The sequence below is a fragment of the Ambystoma mexicanum genome, chromosome 13 (genome assembly GCF_040938575.1).
Source record: "Ambystoma mexicanum isolate Mex_15411 chromosome 13, UKY_AmexF1_1, whole genome shotgun sequence".
Lineage (NCBI taxonomy): Eukaryota > Metazoa > Chordata > Amphibia > Caudata > Ambystomatidae > Ambystoma > Ambystoma mexicanum.
Window position 1 is genome coordinate 253,906,651 of NC_090938.1, and position 23,125 is coordinate 253,929,775.

At 42.8% G+C, this 23,125-nt stretch overlaps 1 protein-coding gene across 2 annotated transcripts in view; it reads right to left on the bottom strand.

Moving 5' to 3' along the window:
- The window catches only part of LOC138521154 (zinc finger protein 75A-like), a 111,727-nt gene that overhangs the window by 47,606 nt on the left and 40,996 nt on the right, over positions 1 to 23,125 (bottom strand). For both annotated transcript variants that reach the window (XM_069633732.1, XM_069633733.1), the window contains 2 exons: positions 13,500 to 13,616; positions 11,585 to 11,695 (listed from right to left, as the gene is read on the bottom strand). In XM_069633732.1, coding sequence (XP_069489833.1) covers positions 11,585 to 11,695; positions 13,500 to 13,616 — 228 coding nt within the window. The remainder of the gene's footprint in view (positions 1 to 11,584; positions 11,696 to 13,499; positions 13,617 to 23,125) is intronic.

Consider the following 23,125-nt stretch of genomic DNA (forward strand, 5'->3'; position numbering starts at 1 on the left):
TTTATTTCTAGCCTGGAGAGAGCGAGAGCTTTTTCCCACTCTCTCATGTATTTTTCTGTGATTTGGACTCTGTGTTTCATTTGACTTTGAAATCTGACAAACTCCATAGGCATCATCTTTACAGTGTGACACACAGCACCTTCAGTGCAATGGCACAGGGAAGTCTCTCAGATTTCCCAAACGTTTAAATACCTTAGCTTGGTGAAACTACTGTTTCCAAGAGCAGTGAAGTGAAATTGACTTTACTTACAATTTGTAACTTTCTAGACCATCACACCCTATCTTACAATCGGGAGCTGTAGGGATATTTAGTATCCCCTTTGTCTAGTTTCTCATGTAACATTTTTATGTTACCCTTTCTACAATTAATGGCTGGTGGCAGTGGTTTACTTTTTCCTGCCATTGTGTGCTTTTACCGCAGGCTGCAAATGCAGCTTGAGTAAGACACCCATGAGTTCCCATTTTGTCAAAATGGCCCCGGTCTTTTTTCACCATTTCTTGTTGGAAAGATCCTCCTCAAGATTTACTCTGCACGCCAAAACAGGTTTAGTCCCTTTGTTCATTTTGTCTTTGGCGGGATTCACTGGTGAAGCCCGCCTCTGGCCCCAGCTTGTCTGGCAGGGCAGGAACTAAGGGAGGTGCCCGAAACTCCCCGTGTTTAATCAACTTGGTTACAGGAATGCACCCAAAGGCGATTAGCCGGCTGGCTGTCCTTAGAGGACAGCCACCCTGCCGTGTGTGTGTGTGTGACAGCTAGGCTGCGAATGAATGGGAGAAACCTGTATAAAAAGGCAAGGCTTTTGGCTTTGAAGGCTGAGTCGACCACTGGACGAAGGAATCAGAAGAACTTGGAAGAGATGCTTGCTGCAACTCCTGGATCGTTGGTTTACCGGTGAAGCCCTGCTGCATTGGTGAAGCTCCGAATTCACCTGAACTAGATAAAACCTGCAATGGTCGTCTTCGCCCCTTGGGTTGGTGGGACCAATCAACCCCAAAGCGAACTCGTTTGGACATCCTCTCGGAGCTGGCTATACTTCCATTGCTGCTGCAGGAACCGAATGCCAGGGAGAGGAACACCAGATCGAGTGCATCATTTTAAAGCTGGACTCAAGGTCCAGGAAGATCCTACGGACACCCGTTAAGCAGGATTGGCCAAGCCTGAGCCACCTCAACAGGGTGCTGGACCCCAGATGCAAGGAAAGTCCATCCAGGTATCCGAGAACTGCGGTGGTGCTGTTTGCGAGAGCTGCGTGGAGCTGAAACTGCAAAGTGCCGCTGATCTGAAGTTTGCCCATTGCCGCCGCCAACCTTCCATTCGTAGTGCAGGAGTCCCCACACATCCTCCCTCTTGTCCCCATGACTGAGGCCTAGGAACACAGATCTGCAAACCTAGACAAGAATTCCTGTGCAAGCTGCAACCAGTTTTCTGCATACCAAAGATACTGTAAAATTAAGGGGACTTACCTCGTGTTGTGTAGCCTTGCTAGCTCTCAGTTGAGATTTGTCTTGGTTGCCCTTGCAGAGTTGCTTGCAGCTTTGCCTCTCACAAGTCTCCCAGCTTGTGGTCCTACAGTAATTTCATTTTCTGCAAAGACTTCTAAAACATTATGCAATCGTTTTTTCTTACCTACCTGCAAGAAATGCTTCAGTTCACCTAGACTTTTGCTCAACTAACATTGGCTGTCATGGCTCCCTGAAAGACTTCCTATCTCAGACTTTGTGCTTTAACTATTCCCCAGGAAAGGGTTAATTTACTTTGCATTGGAGGGTCCAAAATGTACTTACCTGCTTAAGAATATTTGTTAACCATTGTTTTCTTCCCCCTCTTTTCTTTGACACTAAACTCAGTGGTGCTCTAAATGTACCAGTGATACATCAATGTCCACAGTGTCCTACTTATTTAAGTCACCTCAGGGTGTAGGAAGTGTGTGTGCCATCCCAAATTGGGATCTCCTGATTTATTGAAACAGTGTGTGTAGATTTGAAGTATATTATTGTGTTCCATATAATTGCTCCCTTCTAAAGAAGTCTTATTCAACTGACTGTTAAATTAATAAATAATTGTTTAGTCAAGAAAGCTTTAGAATAAAGGTTTATTTGGATACTTGTCACTGTGAATCTCTATGTGATAACCCTACAGCACACATTGACCCCTCTTGAGATAAGCCTGGCTGCTCAGCACTCTAACAACCTGTGTAGTACATGCTTATACCAAAGGTTGGGATACCTATTGCCAAGAGGACACGGCTGGTGCAGTCTCCCACATGGTACTGCATACAATCTTGCCTAACATGCCTTTACCCACAACATATGTGAATATTTAAAAAATGTTCATGCTGGCTGTGCCCATACAGGTCCATGCATGCTGCACCAATATATGTCGGTTCGGTATTACTATACAAGGCCTTCAGGCAATTAAAACTACCATGCCACCGAAAGAAAGTATATCCAGACTGGCTATATCAAGATAAGCTTCTGCGCCACGCAATCACCCTTATGTTCGATTGGCCCCTTGATGCACAGTACAAAAATGCCATAACACCCAAAGAATATATAGCTAGAGTGGAGCCACCAGAGTAAGCCAGTTTAGCGGCACCCCCGCTCCCGCTATATTAGATGTCTGCCACTCCTAATCTCCCTACTCAAACAAGTCTGACGGTATAAATGACTAGTACTTTCTAGGTTAGTGCTATTGTAGGGAGGCCTAAAGGCTGTAGCCTTATCTATCTAATCCCCCGACTGACTTTCCAAGTGACCTAGCAGGTTAGTCGGTTTGCCCTGGCACCCTTCCTCCAGATATGTCTCTATGACTCTCTCTATGTCCGTCTCCATCTCTCTCTCCATATCCTTCTCCCCCCCACTCCATCTCCAGGTCTTCTCCATTTCTATCTGTTCACATTACCTTATCCTACCCTCCTAATATTACCACTCTCTACACTCTGTGCATTATCTCCCTTGCTCCCTTCCAATGGTCTCTACTCTCCATCTTGCTCCTGCACTCTCTCCACCCCACATTAGCCTTGCCTCCACTCTCCTCTACGCTCCTGCCTCTAACTTACCGCTCTCTCTCACTCACTCACCTTTCTCTCTCTCACTCTCCTATTCTCAAATACCAACTTGCTCTCCCTTCTAAACTACCTTCACTCACTCACTCACGGCCGAATTGGTCCTGACCTCTCATTCCCAACACCTTAACGTCACTCTGTCCCACAAAACCTCATTGCAGACTGGCTCTGCTGGGGCCTTTTTTATCCCTCAACTTTCCTCTCCTTCCCTCAGAAGGGCACCGTCTCCCAAGCCCTGGTTCTCTCTAGGTTGGACTACTGTAAAAGTCTCTTCTAAATCTACCTGCCTCCAGTCTCCACCCTTTTCAACTAATCCAGAACAGGACTGCAAGATTTGACCTTGGCCTCAAGCCCTGGAATCGTATCTATCCAGCTCTGAAATCCCCCAATTGGCTCCCAATAGATGCAAGAATTAAATTTAAAACCCTCTGCAATGTCCACAAGGCTTTTTGGGGCCTGGGTCCAAAATACCTTCAACTATCCCTCGGTAAAACCTCCCCTCTCTGCCCTTCGCTCCTCTACTTCTAACTCCCTCAGGGTCCGTTGTTTTTCAAAGAAACAAGCTCGGGGAAGATCTCCATCTTCGGCTGAGGCCTCCCTTTGAAACAGCCTATCTGCCACCTTGAAACTTGAGGAGAACCATCTCTGGTTCCGGAGCACCTCAAGATCTTCCCCTTCGCTTCTGCCTTTTCCCCCTCTTCTCCCCTGTTGATCTGTTTTCTCTCTCGGCACCGTCCACCTGGCCACCCTCTGTCTTTAGGGCACAGGTACCTGCTCACCCTGCCACCCTCCTGCACTGCCTCTGGGCCACCCCTTGCACTGGGGTCTCTTATGTGTACCCATACATCTCCCACACCCACTTTTCGCCTGCACTTATCAGATATACCCTATCTGCTTAACCTAGCACTTGCTGGCTGCACTAATACTGTGTATCGCCTTATTTATTTTACTTATTATTTATTCTGTCTCGCCGCTGTTCCTCACTTTCGACTTGTCCCCCCTTCCATGCACTTTCCCGCTTTTCCCTTTCGCACGCACTTGCTCGTTCTCAAGGTCACTGGCCCTAGTAAGATCGTTTTTGTTCTCCCCGTTCCCCCCTCCCTTTGCCTGGTCACGCTCTGAACCACTTGTGTATGAGCGCAATATAAATAAAATATCATTTCATTTCAACTACGGTAATGTACACAAACGCTTTGGGGAGGGATCCTTGGTGTCTCCTAGGGCTGTGTTGTGCTTTTCTGGTTTCAGCTTTGCTGCTGCTGCTCCCACTTCCGTGCTTCCCTGTAGCATAGTTGGTCAATCTACAGTAGATGTTTGGTCTATCATGAAGCTCAAAAATTGGGAAGCTCATCCCATTTCCATTTGCATAATCAATCCGTTCCTCCTGTACTAGTCTGTATCTTATTGGTTGGGCCCAGGTGAATTTGTCGCATCTGTATTTCTTTTTAATGGTGCTGCCTCCTGGGAACCATTATTGATTCAAGGGGTCCGAGCCGGTGCAAGCTGGTAATTGTAGTTTATTTGGAACCACCTGAAAGCGAAGAGGAAGAGACAGGGCTAGGCCAGAGGCTGATAGGCAACAGGTCAGGGAAAGAGGTACCAACAAACATGCATTGCTACACGCATATTAGAAAGCCGCGAGCAGGGCTTCAACTCCCCCACACTAGCTTTGCAGTAGGTCCGGCTCTGGTGTTGCCCTGGTAGGCTGCCTACTCAAGAAGGAGTGGGGTTCTTCCCAGCCACCCACCCCCCACTTGACAGGGTCAAACCATTGACATGTTCACATTAAATGGAACATTTTGCATGCGCATTTAATGTTTAGGCCTCCTTTTAGAACAATGGATATGTGGAAGACTTTAATCAATGGCATAAAACCTCTTTAGTGAACATTCTAATGAGGGTCCAGCTGTAATCCACCTGGGGTGCATGATCTCCCTGCCCCAGACAGCCCCAGCCTGGCAGCAATGGCTCTCCAGACTGGAATCCTGAGCACCGGCTGAAGGCACATGGTATACCGCTGCTCAGGGTGAACTTGTGCAGTGTGTGGGAGCAGTAGATCACATGTACAGTGCTTCAAGTCCTACAGCCTATGTGCATCGACGAATTAGGGAGGAGGGGAGTGAAGGGAGACAGAGCTTCTGGTTGACCACTTCACATGTCCACCACTGGCACTCAGTCAAGCTGCCTTCCAGTTTGCCGGAGTCTAATTCCCATGGCACAATAGTGAGTTGCTCATCAGCACACTTCTTGGCAGAGCAGCATGTCCAGTACTCACGTCAGATGAGACATCTGAATGTTTGCATCAGCTGAATTTCTTAGAGAGCTAAGCACATTTTCGAGGCTCTAAATGTGGGGGAGGAATCCCTCCTTCATGATGCCATCCTAGTGAAATGTTCTACAGAGATGATGCACAATGGTATCTCAAATAGGTAGGTTAGCAGTCTATAAGGAGAAATGCCACATTAAAGTCAGGTTTCATTCCTTGGACATACCCAAGATAAAGATAGTCACAGACCAACAATAGAGTTTATAAAGACAGTGTTAAGAAAGGATCAGGAAAGAGTCCATACATTTGTGAAAGATAAACCTATGGGGCTCATGTTCAATAGAGCTGTAATTTCACGGCTCATTTTCAAGCATTTCTATGGCGGAGATGAGTGGTGGAACTGCCACCTCCTTCCTCTCCATCATACAAATGCTCCAGCACTTACACCAGCATAGATGTTCATGCCAGCACAAATGCTGGAGATCCCTATGGGGTCTGCCAGCTTTATGCACTAACATAAACCAGTCAGACCCCCATAGGGATCCATTGTAAACATCACCTGCCATGCTAGCATGGCAGGTGACCTTTACAATTACAAATAAACACTGTCCGACATGCATGGTAAGCAATGCTGACAAATTACAATTCAACACTCTCCGGCACGCACACGGGTTATACAGCATTTAATTGTAGCCAGCATGCAAGGCAGCGTTTACTCACTTTGCACTGCAGAGTGCAAATGTGAAAGGCAAAAGGTGGCAGAGACGCTTGTTCGCCACCTTTTGCCCTTTACATTTGCACCACACAGTGCAAATGATCAACATTTGCGCGAGGGACCCACTTACGTTACAGTGTAAATGTAACGGTCCCCACCATCAAATTCCATGTAACACCAACACGAGCCCCCATGTATTAGACAAAATAAAAAAAGACTGAGACCTCATATTAAAAACAAGTTTAACAACAAAATAACTGGGTTGGCACATGAAGGGCATGTGGGCCAGAAGTGTTAGAAAAGCAGGTGTGGATGGATTTTGAATTGGATGTTAGGGCGAGCATATGCATGCCTTGCACAAATGGTGGCAACCTACAAAAACGTGTAGGTATTCCACTGCAACTGGCACATGTTTTTCACAAATCCCGATTCAAGAGTGCTTCTTTGATGCTTGTTCCAGTATGCATTTGACAAAAAGAAATTGTGAAGAATAACAATTCCATCAAAATACACCTATCACTGCTATAACCAATAAGGTAGTTCGAAATGTCAGGCAAAATTGCATTTTAAAAAAAAAGAAAGAAAAAAAAAAAATCACATGCCATCGTAGTTCTCATTAGACCAGCGGTTTGGTACTCTGTGGAAATAGTTTTAACCCACTTCCGAGCGGGCTACTTTAATTAACTTCAGCTCTACAGCTAACCTAGAAATATAGACTAGTCCACATCCCTTATTCATTTCCTTTTCTCTTTTCTGAAGAAAAAGTGCATGTGCATGAGCACATCCCCACCTTGGATTAATACAAGGGAATATGTGTATAACAAAACTGTAAAAGCTGCAGAACACTGCCTTTATAGGTGTAAATACTGTCTTTTGGCTACTTTCTTTGGCTTGCCGTACGTGCGAGCTCGTTGTCGTCCGCTCAGCACTGCTGCAAGCCGCTCGCGTTGCTGTCTCGTGCCGTTCACGATTTTAATTTTCTCCTTCTCCCAACGCGAGCGGCTTGCGGCAGTGCTGAGCGGACGACAACGAGCTCGCACGTACGGCAAGCCAAAGAAAGTAGCCGACAGCGGTCCGCATAGTCAGGTGAGACAACGGGGACACGATATGAAAGTAAAGCATGAAAAACGCTGAATTAGGGTTGGGTGACTGGGGCACAGCGCTATGATGTAGCGACTGTTCCCAGCACCAAACCCGCTCATAAACATTCAAAATTCATGTAGAAAAACCACGTCATATTCATTCTTTACAGATCAGGCGTAATATTCAAGACAAACACAAGAGTGGATGAATAAACGATACTGGAATGAAAGTCACAAGTATTAGAGACTGACAGATGGGAGAGATCCACAGTATTACAGGTACATTGGTCTATTTAGTCAAAAGAAATTGTGAAGCTATATGTAACATGAACTGAGGGTCTAAATAGAAATATATATTTAACTTTCAGATACATCAGATTGAAGTATAGAATTTGGTCGCACCTGATGAAGGGCTAAGAGAGAGCCCGAAACACGTTGTGCATCAACGAAAAGATAAGAGACTATTTGATCAATAGTCCCTTGATTTCATTTGAGAACTATGGACTTTAAACTGCAAAGATCAACAAGAAAAAGAGTTTTAAAGAGACATTAGAAACACTTTCAGATTGAAAAAGCTGTGAAAACACGGATATATTTTTTGGTTTATTGAAAATTGTTTTAAACACGAGACTGCATGTAACATTTTGTTGTAAAATGGGTATTTTTTGAATCACTAACAAAACTGAATAGAGATACTACCCAGAACTTCAAGGGTCATTGTTTTTGGTTAAGAATAAAATGTGAAAGCAAAAATTGCACTAAGAATGTGTTTTGCATGTTTATGCCTAAAAGTGTGCACAGAGTATGATCATTTTTGCTGAAGTGATCTTTCAAACCACTAAAACACTACAATATCCATGTTCTGTTCATTTGTTGAAATATGAATATTTTAGATATAAATCCAGTCAGAGGACTGGACCTGCTGAATACAAGCAGTCTTGTGAGCACCAAAGTTATGTCTCAGGATATGTGTATGAAATCTAAATCCAGAGTAAAATAACCCTATTACTTGGATACTCAGCTTACTTTTGAAGCACCAATTGCAAATGATAAACTGACACAGCACAGTAAAACACTCCAATTTAGGTTAGAGTGTAAACATTTGATGTGGTTGGAGCCCCCCCCCCCGCTTTTATTTTCTACTATATCGTAGTTCTCATTGGCAGATATTTCGTAAAGTGCATTTCTCTGAGTGTCCGAAGTTTAAAACAGGATGATATAGGATGTTCAAGAGATTCTACATGATTACCCTCTTGACAAAATCTACACTTAGCTTGTTTGACAAGCATCCTATTAAAAACGAATCAGTTTCTTAGATAAGACTTGGTTCCACCGGTACCTAATTAAAGGACGCCTTACCGATTTGTGAGGGTACACTGCAGGATATGTGGCAACACCGACAGATTTGGAATATGTGACTTGTTGCACTTTACAAAGAGTACAGCCTCTCTAGCAGGGGTCAAATGCGAATGGATTAGGTGTTCTACATTACCTGGACTTTAGAGATCATGATGCAAAACCGCCAATTATTTTTGCTTCTGAAACTAATCTATGAAAAAGTGAAAACTTGGTTTTAGATATACTCTCTGGGTTTCTCGAGTTAATTAATCACCACCAGTTTCCAAAACAAAAATGTGTGTCCAGTCGCAGATTGAAGATGCGGAAAGCATGTAGGAGAAAAATCTAGGACAGAAAGGACCTCTGAGCGAGATCAGGATAGGACATTAAAAGAAAGGATAGTACAGTTATTTATTACACTAGATGAAATATAAATTTGATGGTGAGCCACCATATTCTCATTGCAGACTGAACTCCCCTGACTAGGCTCCAATTTTTTAATACAGTTCCTCAAGCCCTTTCATATCAACAATTGCTAGAATAGAACAAACGAAAAACATTTTGAGCATTCTAACATTATTTGTAAATGTTAGGAAATGCAACAAGTTGAATAGTGCTCTAAAGAGCTGGACCAAGGTTTGGTGAGGAAGATTTACATCAAACGTATAGTGCATTGTTCGAGGACAATTTGCAGCATGTAAGGCTGCATGACTGTAATTTTAATAGGCAACTGGTTTACTCTGCTGTAATACAAACATTACTCCAAAGACACAACACAAAGCACAGTATATAATATGATATTATATGGCATTTATAACGCGCCTATACACAAGTGTTTCAGGCTATCTTCATATTAACCAGGCCAAAGGTAATGTGGCAAGAACAAATTGGTTGGTCAGACAAGGTAAGAAATGAGCAGCAATTAGCAATATAGATAGCCAGCAGATTTGTGCGCCTATTCAAAAACTCCACCCTCAGTTACAGGATTGTCAAGATATGTTTTGTTAAAGATGTGATGATGAATAACCTGCTTCTAATGTTAACCCAGGTTAGATATGTTCAAAAGATGTTGTGGAAATTGATTTAGGTACAGTGTTGGACAGATTTTGTTTGAGGGATGTGTGATGAACCACAAATGAGACAACGTATAGTAAATGAAAAATGGTTTGGAAAATGACTCTGTTCCTAACCTAGGAGGCATTTCCCTACCTCAGCCAAAAACTAAGCGCTCGTCCTGGGCCAAAATGTCCAAAGCAAAATTATTCTGTTTCCAAAATCCTATCCTAGCCCTCACACTCTAAAACTCACTCTAAAGTGCTAAGGGTAATGTCTTTGACTTGTAAAGTGTGCAAATAAGTAAAAAAAAGTAAAAGTAAAAAACACAAACAAAGTTCTTTGAGGCTCAAGAGGAGAACTCCACTCATCTTGATGTTGCAACTTATTTCAGGGGAAATGTCTCCCTTCCCCAAGTCCTTCTCACATTCAACATAATCCAAAAAATCCTAAGGGCATGAATCTTCCTTGGAATTCTCGCACTTGCACATCAACATCATCTGGTATACTCCCCTGCCAGGATCTGCCATATAGTTCTTTGATAAAATTTGGGTGCAAAAACACCTGGTATGCACTCCTACCAGGTTTCTTTTCATATACACTGCAGTTCACTTTGCCCGCTTGGCTTTGCCTTGTATATCCTCCTGCCAGGACTTTCTTTCAACATTTATTTCACTTCACTCTTATGCTACACTGTTATTTTATAATGTGGCTTCGGGCTCAGACTCTTAATGATCTCCTCAGAAAACCATGTGAAAATGTACTATGTGCACGTTAGCTTGCTCTGGCTTTCCAAAGCCCTCACACTGCTTCCTGCTGTACACACTCCAAAGCGCCCCAGCGGCGCTGTCCCCCTCATCGGGCTGACCGGTTGAAAGCAGCAGCTTCGTGGTCCTTTGCGTCTCTCGTGTCGGTCTGTGGCAGGTCGTCAGGTCTGTGGAGCGTTTCACTTGCTCGTTTGCTTCCACTACACCTCCGGCTCCCTGTGGCAGCTTCTCTTCTCGGCATCTCAGTGACAGTGCTCCAACCGGCGAGCTTCCTTTTCAGCAGGATTCTCCCCGGCCTCCCACGGCTTGGGAAGACCCGCCTGCTTCTACAGGTTGCTCCGGCCTGCGTCAGAAGCAGAGGATTTCCTGTGCCGCCAGCCACCATACTCCCGGTCTTTCTCTTCTGCAGTTCTTAACACAGCTGGTTAAGAAGACAAAATCCATGCTCCCTTTCCCCAGTCATGGTTTTAACTCATGTTGGTCAATAGCCTTCTTCCAGCTAGTAGACTGCTGGTGTTGGTTCACATTAGGAACAATCAAATTTTCTTGCCTCTTCCTCATCTCAGTTCTTGTTTCTTTACTTTGTTCTCTGATATTGGGGAATACTATAATTAAATCTGCCATTAAAATTGTCAAGTTGTTGAGCCACTATGCCCTTCGGACATGAAGGGTGGAGGGAATATCCCTAAATGAGAAAGGAGGATATTTTGCCTCACCTGATATCTGTCATCTCCCAGAGGGTCACCTCCTCCTCCCCCTTGTGGTCCTCCCTCAAATAGCTGCCCCCAGGGTCTGCATCAGGCAGAGGCAGCTTCTCCTCATGTGGCCAGGCTACAGCAATCTCAGGGAAAGGAGTGATGACAACATCATCAGGTTCATCACAGATGTTAGGAGGTGCACATATCTGGAAGGAGTGGATTAAGTCAACAATTTTGAGACAGTCTGCCAGGACATCTTAAGATGTTTTGGGGATGGGAATTGTATGCATCTAGGGAAAAGCCATTTGCAATTGAGCAATGACGGTACTTCAAGTAATGGATAGTTATTCAAGCCCATGGGTCGAAGTGTTACTACAAAAGATTTATGTAGCAGTGAAGAACAGTAGTGTTGGAGAAAAGCGGGGTGGTGTGCAGAGAAAAAAAAAAAAGAGACTCAAGTGTTTTGGTGATGGTTATTTTTCTTGGATTGCGATTGTGTGGGGCACACATTTTCTCGCTCTTTATGAAGAAGTTAAACATATAATTAAGTGTGAATTTCAGATACTTTCTTATTTCTATCATATGGGACTATTTACTTACTTGTAGTACAAGTGATGCCTTCACGTCTCTCAGAGTCAAGCTGATCTATTGAATACATCTCAGCATCTTCTTTTATACGAAATGAAACAACTGGCTCTACATCCGTTCGCTCTATAAGAAAATATAGAAAACGTCTGCCGGTCAAAAAAAATTGCCAATTCCATACATATTCATATTTAAATGTTGCTCTTACAAAATAAATTATAATGAAAGAATTGAAAGTGAAATGCAGTAGGCTGTGGAGGTGAGGACCTGTGTGCCTTTTTCTTTTCAGAACTACCTCTCCCATCGGTGTGCTCTTTGTTACAGATGTTTGCAGTGGTGGATGATGCAAGCTGGAATTGGTCCTCCTCAGCCAAATGGGTGGCTCAACCTTGACTTGTGTGTCAACCCAGTGTCCCCAAAGACATGAGCCGAGAGCCCCTTCTGTTCATCCCCGAAAATACATTTTTCCTACAAAATCTTAGCACAGCAGGAGGCATCTGCACAGCGCCATGTCTCACCCACCAGCAGAAGCCTTTCTTCTAGGGGCCTTGCATCCTGCAATGCCCTGACTTGCCTCATGAGAATATTGGCATCAAGGAGCCACGCAGAGTAGGGCCTTGCAAATACCTTTTAGACATGTCTCATTGGTATCAGCAGCACATTTAAATGTTCACACTTTGAGGTGGCACAACCTCAAAGTGTGAACATTTGGTGATAAGAACTACAAATGCCCATTTGCAATCTTTGTTTTATTTATTTATAGATTAGTACAGTAGCCAATTAAAGGCCTTTTGTAAATCCACCAAATAAATTCCATCAAAAAAGGAGCAGCACAATTCATTATCAGCAAACTAACATTTTAAAAAAGAATCCAAGTTTCCCACAAGTACAGTGCAAGGTGAAATAGAAGTACAACAAAATCCCTAGAGAAGATCAGCCCATAAGAGTGTCAGCAAAATCCATCAAAATAAACCAGCACATCACAATACAAATAATAGGAGTCAACAACCTAACATTTTTTTAAATAGATACATTTTTCCCCACAATTTCCTCAAATGGTATATCAGAGGTACCTCATTCCCCCGGAGAAAGTTATCCCACATTGACAGATCAGCTTGGCTAGAGTCCATGCAAGATGCTAAAAAGGCAACTCTTCTGATGTCGATAAAGGATTAACATTCAATGATCAGATGTTTAGTGGTCTCAAGATCACCTCGCCCACACAATCTACAACTGTGTCCACTTCTCACAATTCCCAAACACCCTCCAACTACTTCTGTGGAGACAGGAAGGTTGAATTTGATGTGCACACATTTTTCAATAATCCAATTATGAGGATACAGAGGAAGATATCTACCAATACAAGAGGAGCTAATGTATTGACATATGTATTCATAGACCAAAGATTTAGTGGCCAGGTCAACCAGGGACTGTTCCCTGTCAACTTCATTATTCAACATTTAATGACTGTGTACAACTTTCTTAAATGGATATGTTGGGGCACTCCTACCAAAATGACTGAACCAGGCTGTGGCTTCTCTATGTAATCTAAACATATTTACATCCCTGCAGCAATACAACAATAGCCTTTATAAAAATAAAATGCTTCAATGAGATAGAAGGAAAGTTTGTTTGCCAGTATCAAAAATGTTCCTAGGATGGCAACTGGCATAGCGCCAGTTTATTACGTTAGGCAAAGATACTACATTCATACTTTGCTAAGAGATACTCCTGGTGTTAGCAGTGCCTTCCAAGCTCATTATCAATTATAGAGATTCGATCAGTCGCCAGCTATCCCACTCGATTTCACTTATTGCCTAAAATATCAACTTGCGAAAAGGGTTGCTGGGTGCTCAAATTTGCTCTCTGCCATGAATTGACATAATATCGAGTCTATTGATGCAACAAAAAGCATTCAATTGTACCTTACCTAAACAAGGGTTTAGACTTGTTCCGTCTCTTCCTTCTGTGTCATAACAATCCTTTGGACTTGAATCTAACTCTTGTTCCATCCTTAAGCGATTGTCAAAATGGAGCATTTCATATTCTATCAGGCAAAAAGAAATTATCACAATAATTTAAGTAAGTTCTTTATTTCATAATTGTCCATCCGACAATGGCATAAAATATATGATACTATATAAAAACCTAGGAAGGGGATCACAGAGATTAATTATCATACCCTATGGAGACATACAGGTGGTAGTGCAGGAATAAATACATTAAAATATTTAAAATTTCACTGAAGCAAACACTTTCAAAGCAACTCAACCAGAGGAAATGTGAAAAATGCAAAGTGGGGTAAAAAGAAGATAGAGTTAGAAACGTACTCTTATATTTCCTCAGCCTGATGTCAAGGGCAAGAGAGTGCTGGAAAGTTTAAGAAGTCAACAGTTGTTGTGGCCCCACCGGGTTCATTAACAGTATCAATTATATTTGCATCTGTTTGGAAGCCAATGAAGAGTCACCTATAGGAGTTTCTCAAGCTAGAACTGTCTTATTACCTGTTTATGGAGGTTTCAGTTGGTAATTCTCAATTAAAGTGTTCCTTCAGTTGGCATAGTCACAGACCCTCAGAGAAGACCCTTTTCCTAGTGGTATGGACATTTAGTACAAAGTGTGTGACCATCCGGAATATAAAAAAATAAATTGTCTGCCACTAGGGAATTTGTTATACTTTCTTCAAGGTCTTCTATTCGCAAGACATGCATAGATCAGTGTTCTTCCCCATCGCCGGTGCACAAGCACAGAATATGTAGGAAATTCGATTCTCTTCCTGTAGCCCACACAGGTGGCATCTAATAACTTTGTTCAACTTTGCAACCTAGTTCTGCTTTCTCAAAACTATAGGCATGCACCTTGGAAAACAGTCGCCTTTGTCCTCGATTTTGCAAGGAACAGATGTACAGTTGTGGATAAGGATGGATTTTAAGGATATCTATCCAGGGGATCGATTTGATTACAACAGCATCTTTATTGGAAACCGTTTTAAAGCACAAAAAGCATCATGGTAGCTCTAGCGGAATACTGTACAATCAGAATGAAAATAGTTCAAATACAATAGGTCCAGTTCACAGAATCTAACACCACTGATAGAGTTCGTATGTAGGTCACTTTAAAAGAAACTTCAGTAAAAAGCAATAGCAGAACAGGAATATACAAAAGCTTAATGACTTGGGAAATAAAAGTTTTTCAATTCCATTCAAATAGCGAAGAAGACAATTGTAGAGAAATAGGCACACTTTTTGAAAACAGGGTGCATGCTTTTCAGTTTGAGTGTAATAAACTCTAGGAGGCTGTGATAAAATCCCATGTCTTGGGCTCGAGGATGGGACTGGTAGGGCCATGGGGGCCAGGGTCCACCACCAACTGAGTTAAGACAGTCCTGCTGGAGGTAACTGGTGGATCCCCCGGTTCCCCCATTCCAGCCCTAGCCTATTGTACCTGAACAATCTTTGAGCCATGTGACCTTGTCCTGACTATTCAAGTTATGACCCCTAATATCACAGAGGCGACTTGCTTTGGCAAAGTGGAAAACATTTTGGAACAAAGGAGTTTCCAGTCTTAATATACCCACGAGACCGCATGCAAGGAATACGTTTGGGTGGAGACAATTTGATTTGTAAGCCTCATTCACGTGAACTCTTGGGAAGTGCCTGTGCGAGAGACCTGTAACATTAATCCAGGATAGAGGGACAAGAAGGTGAACTTGAACAGAGTGACCTGCTCTGTGTACATCGTAAGAATTAGGCTAATTCGGCGGACCACCCGCAATGGAACTTTGGACCACAGGACCAAGGTATGTAAGGATATTTGGCGTGTTACAGCACAGAGTACAGCACTACTGCACAGATAGCAATTCTTTTTTTTGATGCAGCACCACCACATGGGTGTGGTGCATTGCTATATGTGTTGCCAGATTAACATGGACATATAAGTAAAGACAGGCTATTCAGTCAAAAACGATTTTAACATATAAGATGCAAATCTATTTTTACAGTTAAAAGCACACGTGCACATTCAAAAATGCACACTATTTTTCACCTGAAATGCCTATGGTGCAAGAGACACAATTGAAAATTAATAACTAACCTTATTAATAACTAACCTGACTAATAAAACTGCATTTAACATAACCCACTAATAAAAATGTGTCTCCACTGCAGAATTAGGCCTACTCTGAAAGTGAACTTTTAAACGCACATTCATTTTTTTTCTTTTTCTCTGCTGCTCTGTCCACATAACTACAGGAGGCAAAGGGCTTGAAGGAACAGGAAATCAGTTGGTTACAAATGGTTACTGTAGAAATGAGCCATTGTGTAGTGAGGGAGGAAATGGCATGATTGATTCTGATTGGAGCAGCGTCATAGCAAGTATCATGCTAGAGGCAGTGATTAGAGTTTTGCTGGGGGAGCTTGAGGAGAGGGGGAGGACAATCGAGATTTGGCAGAGCTGGGAGAAGGACCTGTTTCCTGGCTGAAGCATTCCTGCTGCAAAAGCTGAGAATTCCAGGCAATAACCCCGGTTTGAGAACGAAAGACGCTTGTTTTCACTGGGGTTAATCTTCAAGGGAGCCAAATTCAGAAAGAACAGCTGGAGAAAACTCATGCTGAACAGATAAGGTAATTACAGAAGTGTGGGGGCTGAGTGTGTACGAGAATATTCAGTCAGTGTAGGAAAAGAGATCCCTGTGCTTTACTCACATGTTTAATGTTGCAAATTGAGTTCTTGTCTCCGCCACTCTCTTTTCAGTGTATCACAGACAATGCTGTTACTGTGCCATTTTATTTATTTCTGTAAAGAGTGAGATCGTGTTTAAATGCAACTTTTATAATACACAAAAATATTTGAAAGCAGACGGGTGGTGTGTTTTATATTTACCAATACAGTGCTGATGAAGTGGGGAGATGTTTAGACAGTGCAATTGTCATTTTCAAGGTAGCTAAACATCAAATTTGGCTGCAGCCGTGTGCACAATGTAATTCAGTATGAGCAATTATAACTAACTGTGTGTGTTGTAGTTTGTCGGAGGTCTATGAGTCGGAAAAAAGGGATGCCCGGGACATAGTTCACTACCGTATATAAGATAGTGAAAATACCACATGATAGCTCGCTGCCATAGATAAGAGAGAGAAATTGCCCATGGTGGCACACTAAAAATGAAAATGTGGTGTTCTTGAAATGCAAGCCTGAGGTCTCTCTAGTGATTACACGAAAAATCTAAACAAAAATAAGGGGTTCTGGATATTGGGGCCACAAATAAAACAAGGGAATTATGCTCACCAAAATACCACCAACCACGCATACCAACCACGCATACCAAATACGCATGTCTGTGTGCTGAAATAATGCATGTCCACTGTATTATTGTTGTACATGGCCCAATCTGAATACAAGGAGTGATTGTTGCTAAGTTATTTTTCGGCGGTAAGAAAATACCGTCAGGCCCCAAATATCCACAAAATACCCTACAGGTACCACAAACGTACTTAAATCAGCTGATAGTTTCATAGTCTGACAGAAAGTCAGTCAATAACAAAACTTGACTGGCGTCAACCCCAGTTGAGTAATTAAACAATTACCATGTCAGCAGGCAGATCGCCTGTACTATGAAAAGTTCCCATGAGATCAGAAGATGTATGAAGAGCAGGACAGTGCATGATGGTGTAGCAAATAGGAGATTGCAGGGAAGGAGCAAGGAGGTTTCAGTGAAGGAGGAGGTGAAAGATAAGAGCAGTGGATTGAATGTGAAGAAAGATGAAAAGGAGAAAACTAAAGGAAAGGAGGAAGAGTGGCAGGGAGGGTGAAGGGAAAAACAAGAAGCAGGTAGAAACAAGAGCAAAGGATGAGGAGAAGGGTAAAGGGAACATCAAGGAGGCAGTGTCAAAAAATCTAAACAGGGGAAGATAACTAGTGGTGGCAGCAGGAGAGTTGGGGAATGGTGTAGATGACTAAAGGTGGGAGGGAGAAAGGGGAATAGCATAGTGAGGCCTCTAGGAACAGAGGAAAAGAATATCAAAGGAGGAGACTAGAATGAAGGAAGGAATGAATGATAGGTAAGGGAGGTGGTTCTGAAGTTACAGAGCAGGAAGCTGGCAGGGTGTGGAAACTCAAGTGAGTGAGGGGAGGGACTGTTGCAGCATCCTCAACCAGTATTGGCAGGGTTGAGCCAGATCACCCTAGGCCACACAATCGTGTCTAGGATTTGAAGACGTGCGACTCCTGGCCCAGATGCAGAGGACCCAAGGCACCAGGGGTGGTGGTGCCATTGCCAAATCCAGAAACAAATGATGTCCCGATAACGTGTATGAAAGCCAAGCATCCAATCACAAGAGGCAAAAGAGAAGTGCGGAGGCACATACAAAGCAAAAGATTGTCATTGACCTTTTGAGTGCTAGTTGGTGAAAAACTTGAAAGAGCGGGAAGGACGGACTGAGTAGGGTGGTCCAGATAGGCCCCTTAACTTTAACTGCTTCAGTTCTAACTAAATCTCATAGATGTTAATTTGTTAATAAAAGACATTTGACACTGGATTTGAGATGTCCAACGATGCCTCAGCCAGGGCATAAATGAAGCAGTAAATTCACTTTACTGCGAGGACCTCTGCTGTCTCCTGAATGTCTTACTTGGTACGAGGGCCAGATATGAGGGATGCTATTAGTTTACTGCTGTAGATGCAAAGTAATCTAGCTTAAACTAAATACAGGCTTCAAAAGAAAATGGATACTCTTTGGTGCCCAATACATTCTTCAGAGTTTCAACTGTAAAGCTATCAGGTGAGGTAATTGCTTGTGAGACTACAGCCAATAAAGCATGAACCAAATCAATGTGTGACAGTAGAACCACCGGGAACACCCATGGAAAAGCATCTGGGAAGTAATGGCTTGGTACGGCAAAATAAAATTATTGGTATTGGGTCAGTTTTTCCCATTTTCCCCACAGGCTTTGACAGATAATCTGTGGTCTAAAAGAAACCGTAATGATTTTGCTCGCTCAGCCAATTTGGGATCCATTCTGTCTATCCCAACAGAGGATAACTGGGAATGAATTTTACAGATTAATTCTCGACCCTGAAAAGCAGACATTTTATTTTTGAACTACTAAGTTTAAAATGAACTGATACCATGCAATACTCGGTCAACAAAAGGCAGTGGCCCAAGTGATGGACATCCTCCTCAATGACACCTGAAGACATAGTTGTACATCATGGCATACAGGCAGATGGAGACATAACAGTCTACCAACAAAACCCCTGCTTGTGCCTTGGATACAATTAAAATCATGGGTGACATGACGGGCCTCTGAAGAATGGCACAAGGAGAGGAAACAACCTGAAGTCCCTAAGTGGACTGCTTGAGATTTTCTATACAGAAAACAGTAAAATCAACTCAGCAAGAAACCACACATTAACCAAACGTGCAGATTATAAAGTAACTGGCTAAATAAACTTTTGTCACCGCCATCAGTGAATCAATACATATCCTATACTACCCGGAGTGTGGCATGCACCTTACCACCATGATTAGACCAACAATTATACTGTTTCTTTATTATGTTTCTTATGAGCTAAAATTACTCTCATGGGTATTGCTAAATCTTTAGACACATTTTCAGAATATTTACGTCTGACTGTAGGTTCTCAACATCCATTATATTTTTTGGGGGCTCTTATATCAGTTGTCAAGTGGGGAACATTAGCTTGCCTTGACATGCTTTAACCTTTAAGATTTTTATGTGGTTCAATCAGTATTGTAGCCTACTCACAAAAAACTGATCCCTTAGTATTTGATGCCACTTGTGGTAGACTACTCCAACCAATTGTCGATGCCTTTTTATATTTCCAACTGAAGTTTTATCTGTTCAGTATGAGATGAAAATTAAGCCTTCCAGTTGAAATATTTCCTCTGTCCCGAATTCGGTTCTGGGTGAAGCACATCTTCAAGCTTATTCGAATATGGAAAGGTCCTCCAAGGGGAATTCTTTGTTAAATGTGCTCCAAGACAATTTTGAGCACTTTAGGTACTACAGCAGCTTTACAGTTTCAATTATCCTAAAAAAAAGTTGCTTATCCCCAGTTATTTACAAGCCCGATATTCCAACAAATGCCACATTAGAAACTGGAAAATACCTCGCTGGCTTCTCAGCTAGAATATATATATGCATGATTTAATAAATGTAAATAAGGAGCCCTGACCTTTTATGATTCCTGGGTTGTTTTAATATAGTATACATCACCTTACAGTGAAGCGCTGCCGCGGTACTTTGTATCCCTATTTCTTTGTCGCTACTAACATTTCTGTTACCATTTTGATGTGCCCAGGACAGATTGGTGGCAGTGAATCATGTTGGACTATTTTTCTGGTGCATTCCCACGTGCCATATTTGTTTACAGCATAATGCCATTTTGAGTACTGTATACACAAAACGGCCATGTCATGCAGGTAAAACTCTCCTTTGGCCATTTTCTTGTATGGCCGCCTTCCAGCCCTCTACGACCTGGAACTGAGTTATCTGGAATGCACTTTTGTGGGATACAATTTGGATTTTTGGGCAGACGCGTTTGTGAAGGTGTGCATGTTCTGTGTTGCTCAAACAATCATTATGGATTTAGATTTGTTGATTTTAATGGAACCTATGGTGCAGTGCAACTGGGGAGGGTGACAATTCTAGTGACTTAAATATAGCATTACTGCAGACTTTCTACCAATTTGTTCTATTTCCACACAGAAAGTACATTTTTTAGTTGTGTGATGAATGCATGTATGATTTGATGGCAAATGTTAGTGTGTACTACTCAATCCCCTCATATTTTCCATCAAGAGATGCAGAACCATGTCCACCACTAGAAGTGGATAAAGACCCTTATGAGGACATGGCTGCTTTAGAGAGTAAAGAACGTTGGACATGTGCTTGTGAAGAGGAGACTTCTGCAGACTTCACTGACAGTTAAGAAAACACCACCAGCAAATTAATTAATTGGCAAGACCATCCCAGCACTAAATTCAACAGCTTAAATTGTGGCAACAGAACGCTCCTGAAACCGCAACGCTAGGAACAGCTTGGGTGGAGGCAGTTGGGCCCCACCAGGTAGTAAGGGGTTCAAGCCTATTAAATATTTGGTTTATCCTGGTGAGAAAGTGCAAGATGTTTGGCAGGAGATACAACACACATGGCAGGGCGCACAAATTGAAATTTCAAGCTACTAGCAGCCCTAAAAGAGTCACGAGTAAAATATCACTAGCCAATGGCTAGTGTCTACTGCAAACGGTGCACCCTGTGACATGGCATGCAATGATAGGTTTCACTAGGCGTGAAATACACCTAGAGATGGCCAACCATACAGTAGACCTGGTGGCTGGCAATGTACTGCTACTGCTCTTGATGCATGTGTAGACATTATGACAGCGTAGAGCTGCCATAGCAGCGTTTCATTCAAAGTGAGTACCCAATACTCACTCCCTATGCATCACATACTACCATGCAACCACCCTTCGCCAATGACTTCTACCAACTAAAGCACTGACTAACTGTTGCACATAGTTCATTATGGTTAGCCTGACTGTAATCTTCAGTGCAGATGTGAAGTGCAGTAGTTAGGTTACCGTTTATACAGTGAATTATTCCGGTGTTCCATTTGCTGGTAAGGACCCACACACGTTTATACATTTTGCACCAGCACTTTTTTGCGTCACTGTCCTCGTTTTGCATGCAATTTGAGTGTTTACATAACGTTCTGCAGTTTCATTGACATGATTCTTGATGTTTTTCTGTCACACTTGCTCCCCTTTTGGGGACACTTGCTCATATTATTTTTCTGGGTAAATCAGTTGCCCTAATATGTTAACACAGGGTTTTATGGATTTAGGTATATTTTCCCTAGTTATGCCTTGCTTGCATGTCTTTGAACAATGACGTTTTCTATCCATCTTGCATATCTTTTGCCCTTTTTATGTGTGAATTCTTTGCGTGTGCACATCTTTTAATAGTGGGAGTTTCAGAACAGAGCGCATCAACACAATAAGATACAAATAAGGAAAGCATGCATGCATTTTCTGGTGCATCTGACAATTAAGTTTTTGGAAACAATCCCAATATGTACAATGAGGTAGAGGAGAAATCAAGGATCAGCGGTAATGTCCTGGGTTGGGGTAGGCTGCTTTATGGGGAAATTTAAATGCATAGATAAGGGTGATTTTGTTTTTATATCAAGGAATGGAGTTCCATTGAAGAGTGTCAAGGAGAGAAAGGGAGCAGAACAGAGGCAATGTGGGGGGAAGGGGTGCATACTAGTTTCTGTTCCAATATCCAGCAAGAATCTAAGAAGTGAAAAAAATGCAAGGGCATTTATGTCACATGTTGCCAAATTTTGTCCAGATATCCTTCCACAGATTACACCTTCGACCCTGCTCCACAGACCACAATGCCACGTGTCTTATGCCCTGCTCTACCACAACTAACGTTGCACACGCACAATAGACACTCACACTGGCATGCATTCATCCACACATACTTCTTACCTGCAGTGGTTGTCTTAGCACGTATGCCGCAGTGGCGTTTTGGCACCGGATGGATAGGGATGCGCTCCAGACCAGCACTTCATGGGTGCCACCATGTTTCTGCTGCACATGCGCTGTGACCCGGCTCCCGGGTTTTGCGCAAGTAGGTATGACAAAACTTGCATTCCTTGGTAAAAGAAAGCCAACCAAGCACCAGGGAGCGTTGCTCTCATGCAGCAGGAGTATTTAAACTCCCATTTCCGATTGCCCAGCGTGTTGTATTGCGCTTTGGCAGTATCCTTTTGGTTGCTTCCCTTTGTTATTCCCTGCCTGTCTTGCCCTCGTCTTGACTGTTCTATCTGGCTACCCTATCCTTCCTGCACAGTCCATCCTGTCTTGTCTTACCTGATCTTGCCCTGTCCTGCCTGCCATGTCTTGCTTGCCATGCCAGCCTTTTCCTGACTGTCTTTCCCACTGGCCTTTTCCTTTTGCTATCCTAGCCTGCCAGCCTTACCTGCTCTGATCGTCCTACTGGCCTGGTCCCTTCCGTTTTGAGCCGGTCATCTTTGGGACATTTCTAAAGGTCTACTACCTGTGTCAACCAAAGCCTCACTTCCCCAGTTAGTGTTCACACTGTTCTTGTGCCTTAATAAAACAGGGAAGTGCTCACTTGGAGTGAGGAGTCTGGGCAACATCACCAGGTTCTCACTCTCCTTGGGTGCTGAGCAGATTCCCTGCTCTTCAGGACGTCCAAAGCCAGTCCAGTCACGACGGATGACTGAAAAAGACAAGCTATGCAGAGCAGACAGGATGCCGTCCTTGTCAAGGTTTGAAACAGAAAAAGGACATTCTGATTTGAAAGTACAAGGAACAGAAGCATTCAATCCTATCAAAACTGAATTCATCCTACTACCTCATTCACCTCAACAGGAGGCTATCCAACGGTTGAAGAATGACAAGCACCTCGATGGATTTACATCTCAGTTTGTCCCAAGTGCCAAATCATTTGGTACAATATTAACAGCAATTACTCCTTCTGGCAACATATCAGCAAAATGTC